At 42.1% G+C, this 12,908-nt stretch overlaps 1 protein-coding gene across 2 annotated transcripts; it reads left to right on the top strand.

Moving 5' to 3' along the window:
• The first annotated feature begins 732 nt into the window (after window positions 1-732).
• cep85 (centrosomal protein 85) lies at window positions 733-12,263 on the top strand. Of its 2 annotated transcripts, XM_039805011.1 has the most exons (14): window positions 733-924; window positions 2,300-2,359; window positions 2,466-2,597; window positions 6,469-7,259; window positions 8,898-9,028; window positions 9,314-9,431; window positions 9,567-9,752; window positions 9,949-10,101; window positions 10,201-10,355; window positions 10,462-10,579; window positions 11,152-11,202; window positions 11,287-11,394; window positions 11,538-11,781; window positions 11,882-12,263. In XM_039805011.1, the coding sequence occupies exons 2-14, from the start codon at window positions 2,320-2,322 to the stop codon at window positions 12,043-12,045; spliced, it is 2,391 nt and encodes a 796-aa protein (XP_039660945.1). In that variant the 5' UTR covers window positions 733-924; window positions 2,300-2,319; the 3' UTR covers window positions 12,046-12,263. The 2 variants fall into 2 exon arrangements, with proteins under 2 accessions (XP_039660945.1, XP_039660946.1); XM_039805012.1 differs by lacking the exons at window positions 733-924; window positions 2,300-2,359; window positions 2,466-2,597 and adding an exon at window positions 5,470-5,826.
• The last annotated feature ends 645 nt before the right edge of the window (window positions 12,264-12,908 follow it).

Here is a 12,908-nt window from a genome sequence, read left to right as displayed (position 1 = left end):
AAAGCATATGGATCGTTCTTAGTTAATTGTTGTGTATAATTCATTTTCATTATACCAAGAAAAGACAGAATGAAACAGATGTTGCAAGTAGCCTAATTGTATTTCTTCAACTGCAAAATATCCTGACTGGCACAATAGCGCTGTAGGTGTTTCAAATGTTCCTCGATGTGCCAACTTCCTACTACAACCCGATGTCAGCATTTGTGTTATTTTCACTTCTTTGTCATCCAAAGCTGTTCTGTTTGGTGTTATAACTTCATTCGAAGCGAAAAGCAGAAGTGTTTTAAATTACCGGTAACCGGAATATGTTTTACCATGTATGTAGTATTGCTCCGCCTCTGCAATGGAAATTACACATATTTTTGCATTTAACCATACATCATTTACCTATATACCATTTACCCGTTCGTAGTCTGATTTAAAACAGTTTAATATGTTTTAAAACATTTGAACCCTTGCGAAAGCCTTATTTTCTAGGTTATTCTAGCCAACTCAATGCATCTTTGTTAGGTTCGTTTGTTTTGTGTTACTGTAGTGTTTTTGGTCTTATGGCAGAATGAACCTAGTCATCTCTTTAATGCATCGGCAGCAACATTTCAAGAAGAGTAACGAACACCACTACACTAGTTTTTGGGCTTGTAGTCTGCAAATGCAACCACTGCGGAGCGGGCGCATATATATTGCAGGCAGGAAATCCGCAAACGGTTTCTCAGACATAAAGCGTCACTGTTGAACGGGCGGCGCTGTGATGTTAAACAAGCTGCCATTGTGACTTTGATGGGTCGTCTGCCATCAGAGGGAACCGTTCAGTTGCCTAGCGGAACTGGAACAACAGCAGCAGCAGCGGATGGTACAGATTCGTCTTCGGTTGCCAGCCTCAAACCGAGATTTGTTACTGCGTTCTGTGTTCATGTGAAACAAAAGGTAAAATAAAAATTTTTTCAGCGCATACAGCTAGCCCAGCTACAGTAATGTAAGCACGAAAGCTAACAGAGATTTGTTACGTTAATGTTCAGTAGCTAAGCAGTCGGCAACGTTGTGCTGCTAGCTAGCTTGTTAGACGGAAACGGATTTGTCATGGATTAGCTAACGTTACAATTGTCAACGGTGCAATGCGTAACCTTAACAGTATAATAAAATTGAACTTTGTGACGAGGATATCATAAAGAAGCTGTCGCTTTAAAACAGCCTAAACGGCTATGATGCTCGCATTTAGCTAGCAAGGTAGTATAACGTTGTAATGTATTCAATTTAGCAATTAGTGACGTTTAGCTGATAGCCCGCCTTGGCTGGTTAAGTGTTAGCAGTCATTTCCTTTATGAATTAGCTAGTTAAGAGGATTAGTTTGCAGCAACCAGGCTGCCTCTCGCTGCTTGTATCCATCAACAAGCATTATATTTGCTTAACGTTACCACGCGTACACCTTCCTGTAGCCTCTTAGGGATATAAATGTTTGCGTAACACATTATGTAAACCAAAGACATGTGCTCATGTTATTTCTGTTGCTACCCAGAACAGTCTGTCCAGGTTGTTGAGGGGCAGATGAGTTTGATAGGTGAGGAAATCAGTCGGTAGCTAACGGCTGTTTAGGCTATGGACGTTCAGTTCATAATATACATAGATATAGGGCTGCTCGATTATGGAAAGAAATATAATCACGATTATTTCGGTCAATATTGAAATCACGATAATTTAACACGATTACTGGTTGACTTCTGGAAAGATGTTGCAATTATTGAACTTAAAAAACATTGGAAAAAGTTAAATGAATCAACAGTAAAAAAAACAAAACACTGAACTGTGAACTTTTCTTTAATACTTTTCCTATTTAAACTTTATTTTTTCATTCAGAACACAAGAGAAAATAAGTTTACTTGCAAAACGTAATGAACTAAATAATTGTTTTCTCAATTATTCTGTTTTTGTGATCATTGGGATCCAAAATCATAATCACGATTAAATTTCGATTAATTGCACAGCCCTACATAGATACAGTATGCAAGAAAGGAGCTTTTGTTTAGAGGATATCTCAGTCTCTGGTTCATCACAAAGCCCTAGTTACCAGCCTATGTCTAATCACAAAGCCCTAGTTACCAGCCTCTGTCTCTGTTTTCCCAGTTAACTTAACTAAACCTTAAGAATAGGTTTTCAGTTGTATAACTATATAACTCCCCTACACTAAGGTATTCCAAGAATTTGGCCAGTGATCATTTTCAAGTTAGTTGTGTAAACAACCTTGAAATATATTTTTAAAGTGTCTGTACTGTATGAAAGTGTCATTTTTCCTCATCTCAATCAGGTGACATTGTCTTGTATGGAATGACAACTTCACACAGATATATTGAATCCAAACTAGTGGGTAAGTTGACACCCTGATGTCAAAATGCATACTGTGTGTCAGTCAGTTCTGCATGTGTTGACGTACTCTTCTGTTGCCATTGTCCTGTTTCACAAATATACATTAGCTCGGTTTGCTGACATGGAGTGGCAGACACCAGCTGTGTCAGAGAAGTTCCAAAGCCGGTTTGGCTGCCGACCTGGAACATCGGACAGCGGGGACACTGGTCTTGGCACCTCGGCATCTGACAGCACAGAAGGTGATTAGGTTTGCTTGTTCTTCCTGTAGCATGTATTGTGTAACTTTGTTTTGAAGACTGTCTATTAGTGATGGAGCTCTAGTTTGCCCTCTATACAGCCAGAGGTGGGTGCTTCTTGTCAGCTGCATACGTGCACTTTACAGGAGATCCATGTTCTACAGCATAGTTGTTTGTCATTAAACTTCTATACCTTTTTTTTCTTCCCCCATTTGTGTTAGCTTGAAAGTCATATAATGTAGAATTTGGTGAGAAGCCACACAGACCCTTAGACTCAACCACAACCCCTTCTTTGTGCCGAGGCTGAAAAGACTTTGTCTTCACATTTGTGTTGGTGTTTCTTAGGCTATTTATAGAGTGAGAAAAATGTTCATGATCCACTGTGGGTGCTCAGGAGATTTGAAGAGGTAGATTAAAGTCCCAGCCAAAAATGCCCCAAGGCTCTGCTGCACTACTCTGGTGTTATGGCTAATTGGGAGGATGGGGTGTTGGGATGCCACGACTGGACGGCTAAATGGAAACTGGACCTTGCCTGTGGGATGAAATGTCATGCTAGTCAACAAGTTTTTTTTATTTTTATTTTTTTATTTATTTATTATATTATTCTCATGATTTAAATGGGAATATCCCACTGGAGAAAATGTGAAATCTCACTGGAAGGTGTGCGTATATGTACAATATTTATACACTGATACACTATGTACAACGAGTGGAAAAAACAACATAGCATCACAAAGGTTCCATGTAATGGCTGGTCAGCTGGGGTGGTTGGTCCCCTGTGCATCAGGAAACGCTACAAAATAATAGACTGAAAAAACATCAGAAGTATAACAACACTGTAAGGTTTGCACTTCACAAAGCTGGTATTTAGGGCAGGGCTGCCAGTTGGAAACTAGTCATAAAAACTGCAAACCGGTCAATGGGTTCCTTACATCGAGTTACATCTATGTGTGTTTGCTTCCCTTAAGCGTCAGATATACTCGCGTGCGACACCCCGCGCGGGACTCCGTAGATGGCGCGCACGCTACGAGCATGCACAGAGACGTTTATGCTTAGCGCATTGTTCGTTGTAGTACACTCAAACAAAATAATTTGTGAATAAGCAAGAAGTAGAGAGCTGAAGTTAAGGAAAGCAGGCTGCCTTGCAACAGTAGTAAACACATCCATGTCAACACCGACGTACCATGAAACATTACAATTATCTACTCTAATCATTAACGTGACTGTCCTTTATCTCCAAATCGAAATGAATGTCTGACTGTAACACTGTTATGAACACTCTTTCCATAAAGCTGTTTTTTTTTTTTTTTAAACAAATAATCTCTTTTTTCCCACACTCTGCAACAAAAGGTTTCTTCTTTTCCCAGTGTGGTGTTTCTCTTTGACCACATATTTAAGGCGGTTTGACTCTGTGGTGTGTACATAAAGAATCGCACAGATGTTCGCAGAGGCGAACCTGCTCTTCCCAGCCGACCATGTTAAACTGAAAGCACAGCGCACGTAGTTAAAAAAATTCAGAGGTGTACAACCACGCACCGCGACACCGCGCTAGAAACGACCGTTTTATGGCGTGCGCACTTGCGTCGGGAACACCGCGGCTACCATAAACCTAGCTTTAGGTAGTCCTAAGGATACGTTTAACGCATAATGTCTTTTGCCAATTGTTAAACATCGTAGTGGATGTGTGGGTGTCAGCAGCAGTACCCATAATCCCTCTGAACAAATGTGTATGGGTCCATTTTCTACACTTTTATTAGTCTATTTTATGCACACTGCATGCATTGATTTGTATTTTAGTGCTTCCAGTTACCAGGTCTAAACCTGAAAGGGAAGGTGTAGAGAACTGCTAGTATGGTTAGTAGACACACATCTTCTACATCTTCCAAATAACTGAACATGCTTAATCTTGAGGTGTTGAGTGTTATTTTACAAGCCCTGAGCACACTGCTCATTGAGCTTGTAAGACAACATTCCTAGAAGGATTAAAGCTGCATTCAAGCAAATTGTAGCCCAGCTCCTCATTAGATTCCTTATATTCATCAATTCTTAGGTTTGCATGATTTCTTTCCAACCCTGTACATGTGTGATTTTTTTGGATACATTTCCTTTATAGCTGTTGTCTTTATTTGACCTTTTTTCTTTTTTTTATAAATGTAACTATAGATCTCACTGTTGAGCATGCTGCTGGTGCTTGCTTGTACAGCTTTGTCCTGGCACTTAAACTGACAGCCGTGCCTAGCAACATGACAATTAGCCCCACATTTAGACACAATAATGACCTGTTGTAGATAATAGTGTATATTGTATTTTTGGGTGTAAATTAAACCCTTTTTTTTTTTTTTTTAACAGTATTAGAATAGAACCAGGCATTTTATTAAAAAATAAGAATGGAACATTGTTTTTTTTTTTTTTTTTTTTTTTAAAGTTTAGTTGCTGAGTGTTTAAACCATTTTCTCTTTTTAAAGCTGCCTGTATTTGTTATGTTATATACATAGAAATAATTATAGGCAGCAATGTCTGTTCAGCAAACCTTGAGCAAATGTTCTTCTTATAGAGTAGTTTTGACTTGTTCTAGCCAGTCATGAATCAGTGGAGCCTGGAGGCTTCTTTTATGTTTCACCTTCTAAAAAGCTTGTTGTTGATTTTAGAATATTCTTGCCTTTTAGAAGTAATAGTATAATACTAATAGTATTGTGTGTGTGTGTGTGTGTGTGTGTGTGTGTGTGTGTGTGTGTGTGTGTGTGTGTGTGTGTGTGTGTGTGTGTGTGTGTGTGTGTGTGTGTGTGTGTGTGTGTGTGTGTGTGTGTGTGTGTGTGTGTGTGTGTGTGTGTGTGTGTGTGTGTGTGTGTGTGTGTGTCAGTGGGAGGAGGCAAGGTGCTTAAATAAGCGGCACCCACAGTTCACCCTGTAACATGAGAGGTGGCCTATAAATACCCCTAACCTTTCCTGTGTATGCCTGTTTGTGTGCGTTTGCTCAGAGCTTGGTACAGGCTGGTTTGGCTGTTCGAGGACAATACAGTTTTGGGCAAAGGGCCTGCCTTCTGCGCTGCTGTCAGTCTTGGCTTCATAGGTTGATTTGTCCAGAAATGCAGAGGACAGACTTTTGTTTTGATTTAAAGCGTTCTGCAGCTGAGCTCACCTGAGTTCAGCTGTAGAAAACATGCCACAGCTAATAACATGTTTGTTGCGTTCAGGTGAATGCCAGGTTTCCAGACTTCAACAGGTCTTTCAGGTTTGTAATGCTGTTGAAATCAGAGTTCTGTAACTTTGATGTGTGTTGGGGCTTGTGGAGATGTCTGTAGGTTAGTTGTGGTGATCTTAGCTGCGTTCCTGAAGTTCTTCTTAAGCATAATGTGATCTCTGAGGTTTCCAGATGAAAACCGTTAACATGTTTGTGCATGTTTTAATGGAGTGGATTTTGTGCTTCTCTTTGTTTGTTGTTAAGGGAATAATTACAAGAGTTTATGCTACTTGAAAAGAGACTATATTCAGTTAACTGGATTATTATTGTTTTACATGTACACTTGGTGGCATGTCAACTAACACAAGCTTTATCAATGCTTTACAGCAACATATGTTTTAGTTAATCATGTAATACAGAGCTTTTATTCTGCGCGTTGGTTTAAGTCTATTATAAGCCTATTCCCTGGGTTGAGTCAGTCTGAGCCAGTTAATTCTTTCAGTGGTGACACCTCATCATCAAAGTAGGCCACCCATAAACCCTGCTGCATCTACTTTACATCACTGACTGAAAATAGAGAAAATGGCCTGCAGTAGTGTTCTAGTTATTCTGCACTAATTTAACAATCTGTATATTGAACAGTAGGAGAATAACAATGTAATTTCGAATGACTCCTCTTTTTACTCTTTAAAGATTTCTGCAGTTCCAGCAGCAGCCCCCCTTTCCAGCCCATCCGCAGTCAGATCCCCATACCCACTGCACATGTCATGCCATCCACGGCCGGAGCCCCGGCCTCTAAGCCCCAGTCATGTGTCCAGGAGGACTCCCTGTCCTCTGTTGAGGGTCACAGGTCTTCCTCTGGCTCTAGAACCACAAGTGGCTCCACATCGAAGTCTTCCTCCCTCTCCAAATCGGCGTCTTCGCCCAACCTGGATGCTCAGGCTGGTGTGGGAGGCGATCACGTGGGGCCAAAGCCAGACTGCCTGAGCCGCTACCGCAGTCTTGTCAATGGGCTGGACCACTCGCTTTTCCCCTCGGATCTCACACGGATGGATGAGGGCCAGAGGTTTGACACTCCTGCTGTGGAGCCTACGCTAAATCAGTCAGCCCTGTTGGGGGGGTTATGTCCTGATGTCAGACTCCGATTACAAATGACTGGGATTAGAGACACCCCAGACTGTGTGTCTGAGGCCTACAGAGGAAGCATGGAGCACAGCTTTAAGGTTCTGCCTGAAGCTAGGCCTGGGTTTCCTGGCACGGCAGAAACCTCTAATCAGAGGGGCAGTCAGCCTGGTGCGGCCGCATCCTCTGGAGTCTATGCAAACCCTCTCAGCCTGCAGACACAAGCTCTGCTGAGGGAGCATGCAGGCTCCAAGGGTTATGAGCCATTGCGGCAGGACAGATGTGGTGAACTGTCCAGTTGGCAGCAACAGCAACATAAGCAGCAACTGGAGAGTTTACGCCTGCAACTGGAACAAATGCAGGTAAGCATTTATCCTATATAGAAAAAGGTAAAGAAACACAAACCTGGGGATGTAGAGTTTTTTTATTTTTTTTATTTGTTTATTTTTGGATCATAGTAGACTTTAGTGTCACCTTTTCTCACTATCTCCACTGGGTGGCAAAACAAACTTGTTTTTCTCTGAGGAAAACCCCATGATGATGTAAAGACCATTGGGGTGGACATGTGGGGCAGTCGGTTGTTTGTGGACATTGAAATCTGGCCAGGAATCTAGTTTCTGTCAACGCTGAAAAAAATAACGTTCCACTAAATAAAGCCTGAAGCCATACGGAAGGCCTGTCCTATTTTATGGCAGGAATTGTCAAGTCGATCAGCAAAATCACAAGAACTTCACAGGGTTTTCTGGTGTGTTTTGTCAGGTTTAAAAAAAAGAAGAGAAAAAAAAAGAAGTGACATTTCATTACATGTTTTAATTTAGAAAATCCTATGCTTGATCAATACTACAGCTTTCCTTTTGCAGTCTGTAAAAAGAAAACAAAAAGAGGGAAAAAAAAAAAGTGTTTACAATGTCCCCCCTCCGTGGCAAATGCTGACTGACTACCACTCTGGAGTGACTTCCTTGTGTGCTGACACTTTAACACTTTAACTTTAATATTTTAATGCAAAATCTGATTGGACCCATGTGGGGTTTTACTGTATGAAGTAATTGTGGAACTTCTTGCAAGTTTTAGTCATGATGATTATTCAAACATTGTCTTATAAACTAAATGATTGGCTGTTAAAGATTTGAGGGGAGCATTCATAGATTTAATTAATCCTAGTGCTGAATGTATTCTACAGGGCACCCGAATACAGCGGCATTTAGCCATTCTTTCAGTGTTGGGAAAAAAGACTGTAGAGGTGGAATTACTATTCTAAAAGAGAGATCTGCACTGCTTGATACTCAAGTGTTTTTTTCTCTTTTGTTATAGCTGTTTGAACTAGAGCTGTAAAGATTAATCGATTAGTTGTCAACTTTTAAATTAATCGCCAACTACTTTGATAAGCGATTAGTCGGTTTGAGTAATTTGTTTTAAGACAAAAGTTAAAATTCTTTGATTGCAGCTTGTTAAATGTGAATATTTTCTAGTTTCTTCTCTCCTCTGTGACAGTAAACCGAATATCTTTGAGATGTGGACAAAACAAGACATTTGAGGATGTCATCTTGTGCTTTTGGGAAACACTGATCCACATTTTTCACCATTTTCTGACGTTTTAGAGATTAATCGAGAAAATAATCAACAGATAAATTGATTATGAAAATAATTGTACGTTGCAGCCCTAAAATTGACCATGTTGTTGTTGTTATTGACAACATATCTGTTACTCTGTTGTCAGATGACTGCTGTGGTATGAGAATAATTTGATCTGGTGTCCGGCTAAGCGAAGCTAGCGGTGATTCCTAAACTGTTTGCATTATGTTTTGTGACTGTTTTCAGAGTTATGTGTCAACACATGTATCACGTGCACTATACACTATTTCTCTATACATCTATACTGTGCTGAGATAAAATGTCAGCAGTACACAATCAATATAAATCTTTGCATCTCTCCGCTGCATGTCAGCGCCACCACATGATGCAGCCCTAACTGTCACATGTGGTTTGTCTTTTTGTTACAGTTGATGAGTGCAGGAGTGGGTCAGTACCCATCTCTATACTCGACACCCGTTCACTCAGACTCTGGCAAATGGGACACTCTGGTCAAAGCCAGTGAGAGTCTGCTAAAAGAGAAGGAGCTCATTATAGAGAGGCAAGTGTTTCTGACATTCTGTGAAGGGAAGGGTAAGGGAATGTTTGTATCACTATTTGATGATGATAATAATGATTCTTTGTGATCCACTTCATCTTGACTTGATACTGTGGTATTGTACAATTTTATTCTGTTTTTAAAGGATTTAATATTGTGGGAGATAAATTTAGTATTTAAATATGTATGTTTGTCCCCTAACCCCGGTGGCTATACAGTGCTTTTCCCACAATGTTGCTGACTTTGTTTTTCTTGTGTTGACGATGGTTGTACCGGGTCGTGATGCAGACAAAAGCAGCATATGACCCAGTTGGAGCAGCGTCTGAGAGAAAGCGAGCTGCAAGTCCATGGAGCCCTCCTGGGTCGAGGAGCTTCTTATGGGGACATGTGTATGCTGAGGCTACAGGTTAGTGAAGACCAGCACTAGCTCCTCTCACAACCAAAACGCTTAGATCCCTGTGTCACACTCTCATCCTCCTTACAAACTATTTGCCATCAAGAACCTTCATTGAAACTGTAGTAACGCACGGTGGCTTTACAGGAGGCTCAGAGGGAGAATGCGTTCCTGAGGGCGCAGTTTACTGAGCGCACCGACTGTGTTGTCATGGAGAAAGCGGAGGCAGAGCGCAGACTGGGGGCAGTCGAGGCTGAGACACGCCGACTAACTGACAGCCTGAAGGACACCTGTGAGAGACACGCCGAGGAGATGAAGAAACAGGAAGAGAGGGTTTGTGCTTGACTCACACATCTTCCTAACATACAGTACAGTGCCGCAAGCAAGCGAAGCACAAGTTCACTCCTGTTTGCAGGAACAGATTGCCACACATTCTCCCCTTGAGTTATGAATGCGTTTAATACCTCGCCTATTACTTGTTACTTTTTGAGCATGTTATCCCACTCACCACATTTGCCTATTTGTGCAGATCCGCAGTCGAGACAAGCACATCAACAACCTGAAGAAGAAGTGTCAGAAGGAGACGGAGCTAAAGAGAGAGAACCAGCAGCGCATTGAGACTCTGGAGCGCTATCTAGCTGACCTGCCCACCCTGGAGGACTACCAGAGCCAGAACAAGCAGGTCAGGACAGTTCCGCTTACGTTTAATCCATTTTTATTGGGTCTGTTCGGCTTTACATGGACAAGTTTTTATTTTTTTTATTTTTTTTTTTTGTATCAGCTAGTAGAGGCTGAACAGCAGGCGGCTCAGCTACAAGAGAAGGTACGAGAAGCGGAGGTCCGTCTAGAGACGACATGCTCACAACTACGGGAAAAAGACGCACAGCTGGAAGATCAGAAACGCAGGGAGAGAGAGTTGCTGACCACCATTACTGAGTGAGTACACACACTCCGACAACAATGTCACATCTTTTCAGTGGGCATGTTAATTCAAACAATAATAACTCTGCATAATGTGCCTTCTTATGTTTGTCTTCATCAGTATGCAGCAGCGGGTACAGCAGGGGCTTGAGGATGGAGCAAGGCTGCCTTCCCTGGATATGGAGAAGCTCCGAATAGAGAACAATGCCTTGAGAGAGGAACAGCAGAGACACAAAAAGGTCTATTATTTGTCGTAGTTTTACTGTGTATATGCTTGACCCCAAAGCACATGACTTCTGCTTCAAAAAGTCGATCTAGCTAAGTAAGCTCAGCGGAAGTGTGTGTGGGTGCAGTTTAAACCGTGGAAGTGTTCATTTCTCTGGAAGTATGTGTCTGTATGTTGTGGTTAAAGCTTGTTTTGGAGTGTAGCTACTCTGTTGATGTCTTCTCTGTAATGTTTACCATGCTTTCTGTGCTGCTGTGTGCAGAAAAGTAAATGCTTCTAGTCGCAAACACACACATGCACACAAACTCGTAAGTCCTCAAAGGCCTATTCACAATTTGCCACGTCAGTGAGTCTCTCTCTCTCTCTCTCTCTCTCTCTCTCTCTCTCTCTCTCTGTCTCTCTGTCTCTCTCTCTGTCTCTCTCTCTGTCTCTCTCTGGGACTATTTCCATGAAGCTTGGGTCAAGACCTCCCAGTCCTACAGAACAGCGTGGGGAAAGACTGATGTAATTTGATCTTAAAAATGAAAGGAGTAGGACTTGACTTTTGCATTATGTTGTTTTAAACTTTAGCTCTTCTCTTTGCAGGTCATTGAGAAGCAGCACCGAATGATGGAACAGCTTGGCTCCCAGATCCAGGTTTTTATCTCTTCACAATGATTCTAAATGATTTGTTTATAGTCTCCTAACAACATGTGAGTTATTGATTGTTTGTGTCTGCAGGCTTTGGAGGAGCAGATATCTCAGGAAGAGAGCAGCTCTCAGGCTCTCAGAGAAGATGTGTTGGCCAAAGAGCAGAACGTGTTAGAGCTCCACACAGCCTTGAAGGAGGTGAGACAGAAGACTAATCCAAAAAAAACAAATGTGTCTTAATGTGGTGTGTATGCAGGGAACCGGTGAATCCTTAGTAAACCTGTTCGCAAAGTGCCTGACACTTTGACTGGATCATTCTGATCCTGACTGCTGTGTTTCAGCTGTCGGCCCAGAACCAGGAGCTGATGGAGCAGAATCTGACCCTGCAGGAGCGAATGAGTGATCCAGAGCAGAGGGGCACTACCCAGGCCTCCTCTACCCTCCAGCCAGCTGGGGCTCGTCTCACACAGAGCCTCCATGTAGAGATCGCCTCCTGCCTCCGTGACCTGCGCTCCCTGTGCAGCATTCTGACCCAGAGAGCTCAGGGCCAGGACCCCAACCTCTCCCTGCTGCTTGGCCTCACATGTAAGCACTGCCTCAATTTGACTCTTTCAGTGTTTATAAATGGCTTCAGGTAATAGTGTTGTGAGATATTAAGGTGTCATGTCACCTTTTGGTTTTCCAGCTCCCCCACCAGTGGCAGAGCCGGATGAGGACTGGATGAGTCCAGAGGTGCTGCAGAAGAAGCTGGTTGAAGTGCAACAGCTCCGTCGGGATGTTGAGGAACTACGCAACGTAATACTGGACCGGTACGCGCAGGACATGGGAGAAAACTGCATCACCCAGTAACCCTGCCAACCAGGTGATGGAGGAACCTTGTGAAAGCCCCACTTCACCTCTGCAGCATCTAAAATGGGCTTGTCTTTCATGACTAGTTACTGAATGTCAGAAAGAGGACTGGCAATTTTTCTTAAAACGAGGACAGAGGAAAGCCCAAATGGTTTAGCTTCTACTTCTCTCGACTGACTGTACGTTGATTCTCGAGCCTGCCTGTAGCTCAGAGCCCCCTGCTGAGTTCATCTATTTCAGTCCAGGGGCTAACGGAAAATAACTTACCTCTAATACTTGATCCTTAAGCAACAAGTGTGTGTGTGTGTGTGTGTTTATTTTTTTATTAATGACATGAATACTGTCAATTACCAAACAGTCTTATAGTTTTTGTTCAACTTTAGATAACTATTTGTGTAGAAGTCCCACAAATATAATTTATTTCGTTTTTAATTTCCCTCTCGAGGGGAATTATACAAGAGGTGGTTGACAATCAACTGAAACAATTTTAACCTGTTACTAACATGCCATTATTTAAAATGGTGAACTGTAACATGAGACTCTGCTGTGAGGTATAAGACTTGATACTGAAGGGTTCCAATACCAAATCAGCTACACACACCAACAGGCCTACAACAGTTTGACTACCAAAGAAACTCTGGTCGAAGCAGTTGTGCAGGTCTGTGAATGTTTGTGACTGCTTCTCTCTGCTGCAGGCCTTGTTCTGAATGAATACCGACATGTGCCTTTCTGTCACGTTTGCAACCACAATGCTAAATTACTTTTAGACCGACCACAAAGGGCTGTTTGCAGCTGACTCTTCCAATATGACCTTTCTCTCAGCGTATCAACCAGTGGGATAGTCAATACATTCCCTGACTCTG

This window comes from Perca fluviatilis, chromosome 7 (genome assembly GCF_010015445.1).
Source record: "Perca fluviatilis chromosome 7, GENO_Pfluv_1.0, whole genome shotgun sequence".
In the NCBI taxonomy this organism is placed as follows: Eukaryota; Metazoa; Chordata; class Actinopteri; order Perciformes; family Percidae; genus Perca; species Perca fluviatilis.
The sequence above is the reverse complement of the archived record's forward strand: the minus strand, read 5'-3'. Positions and strand labels throughout refer to the sequence as shown.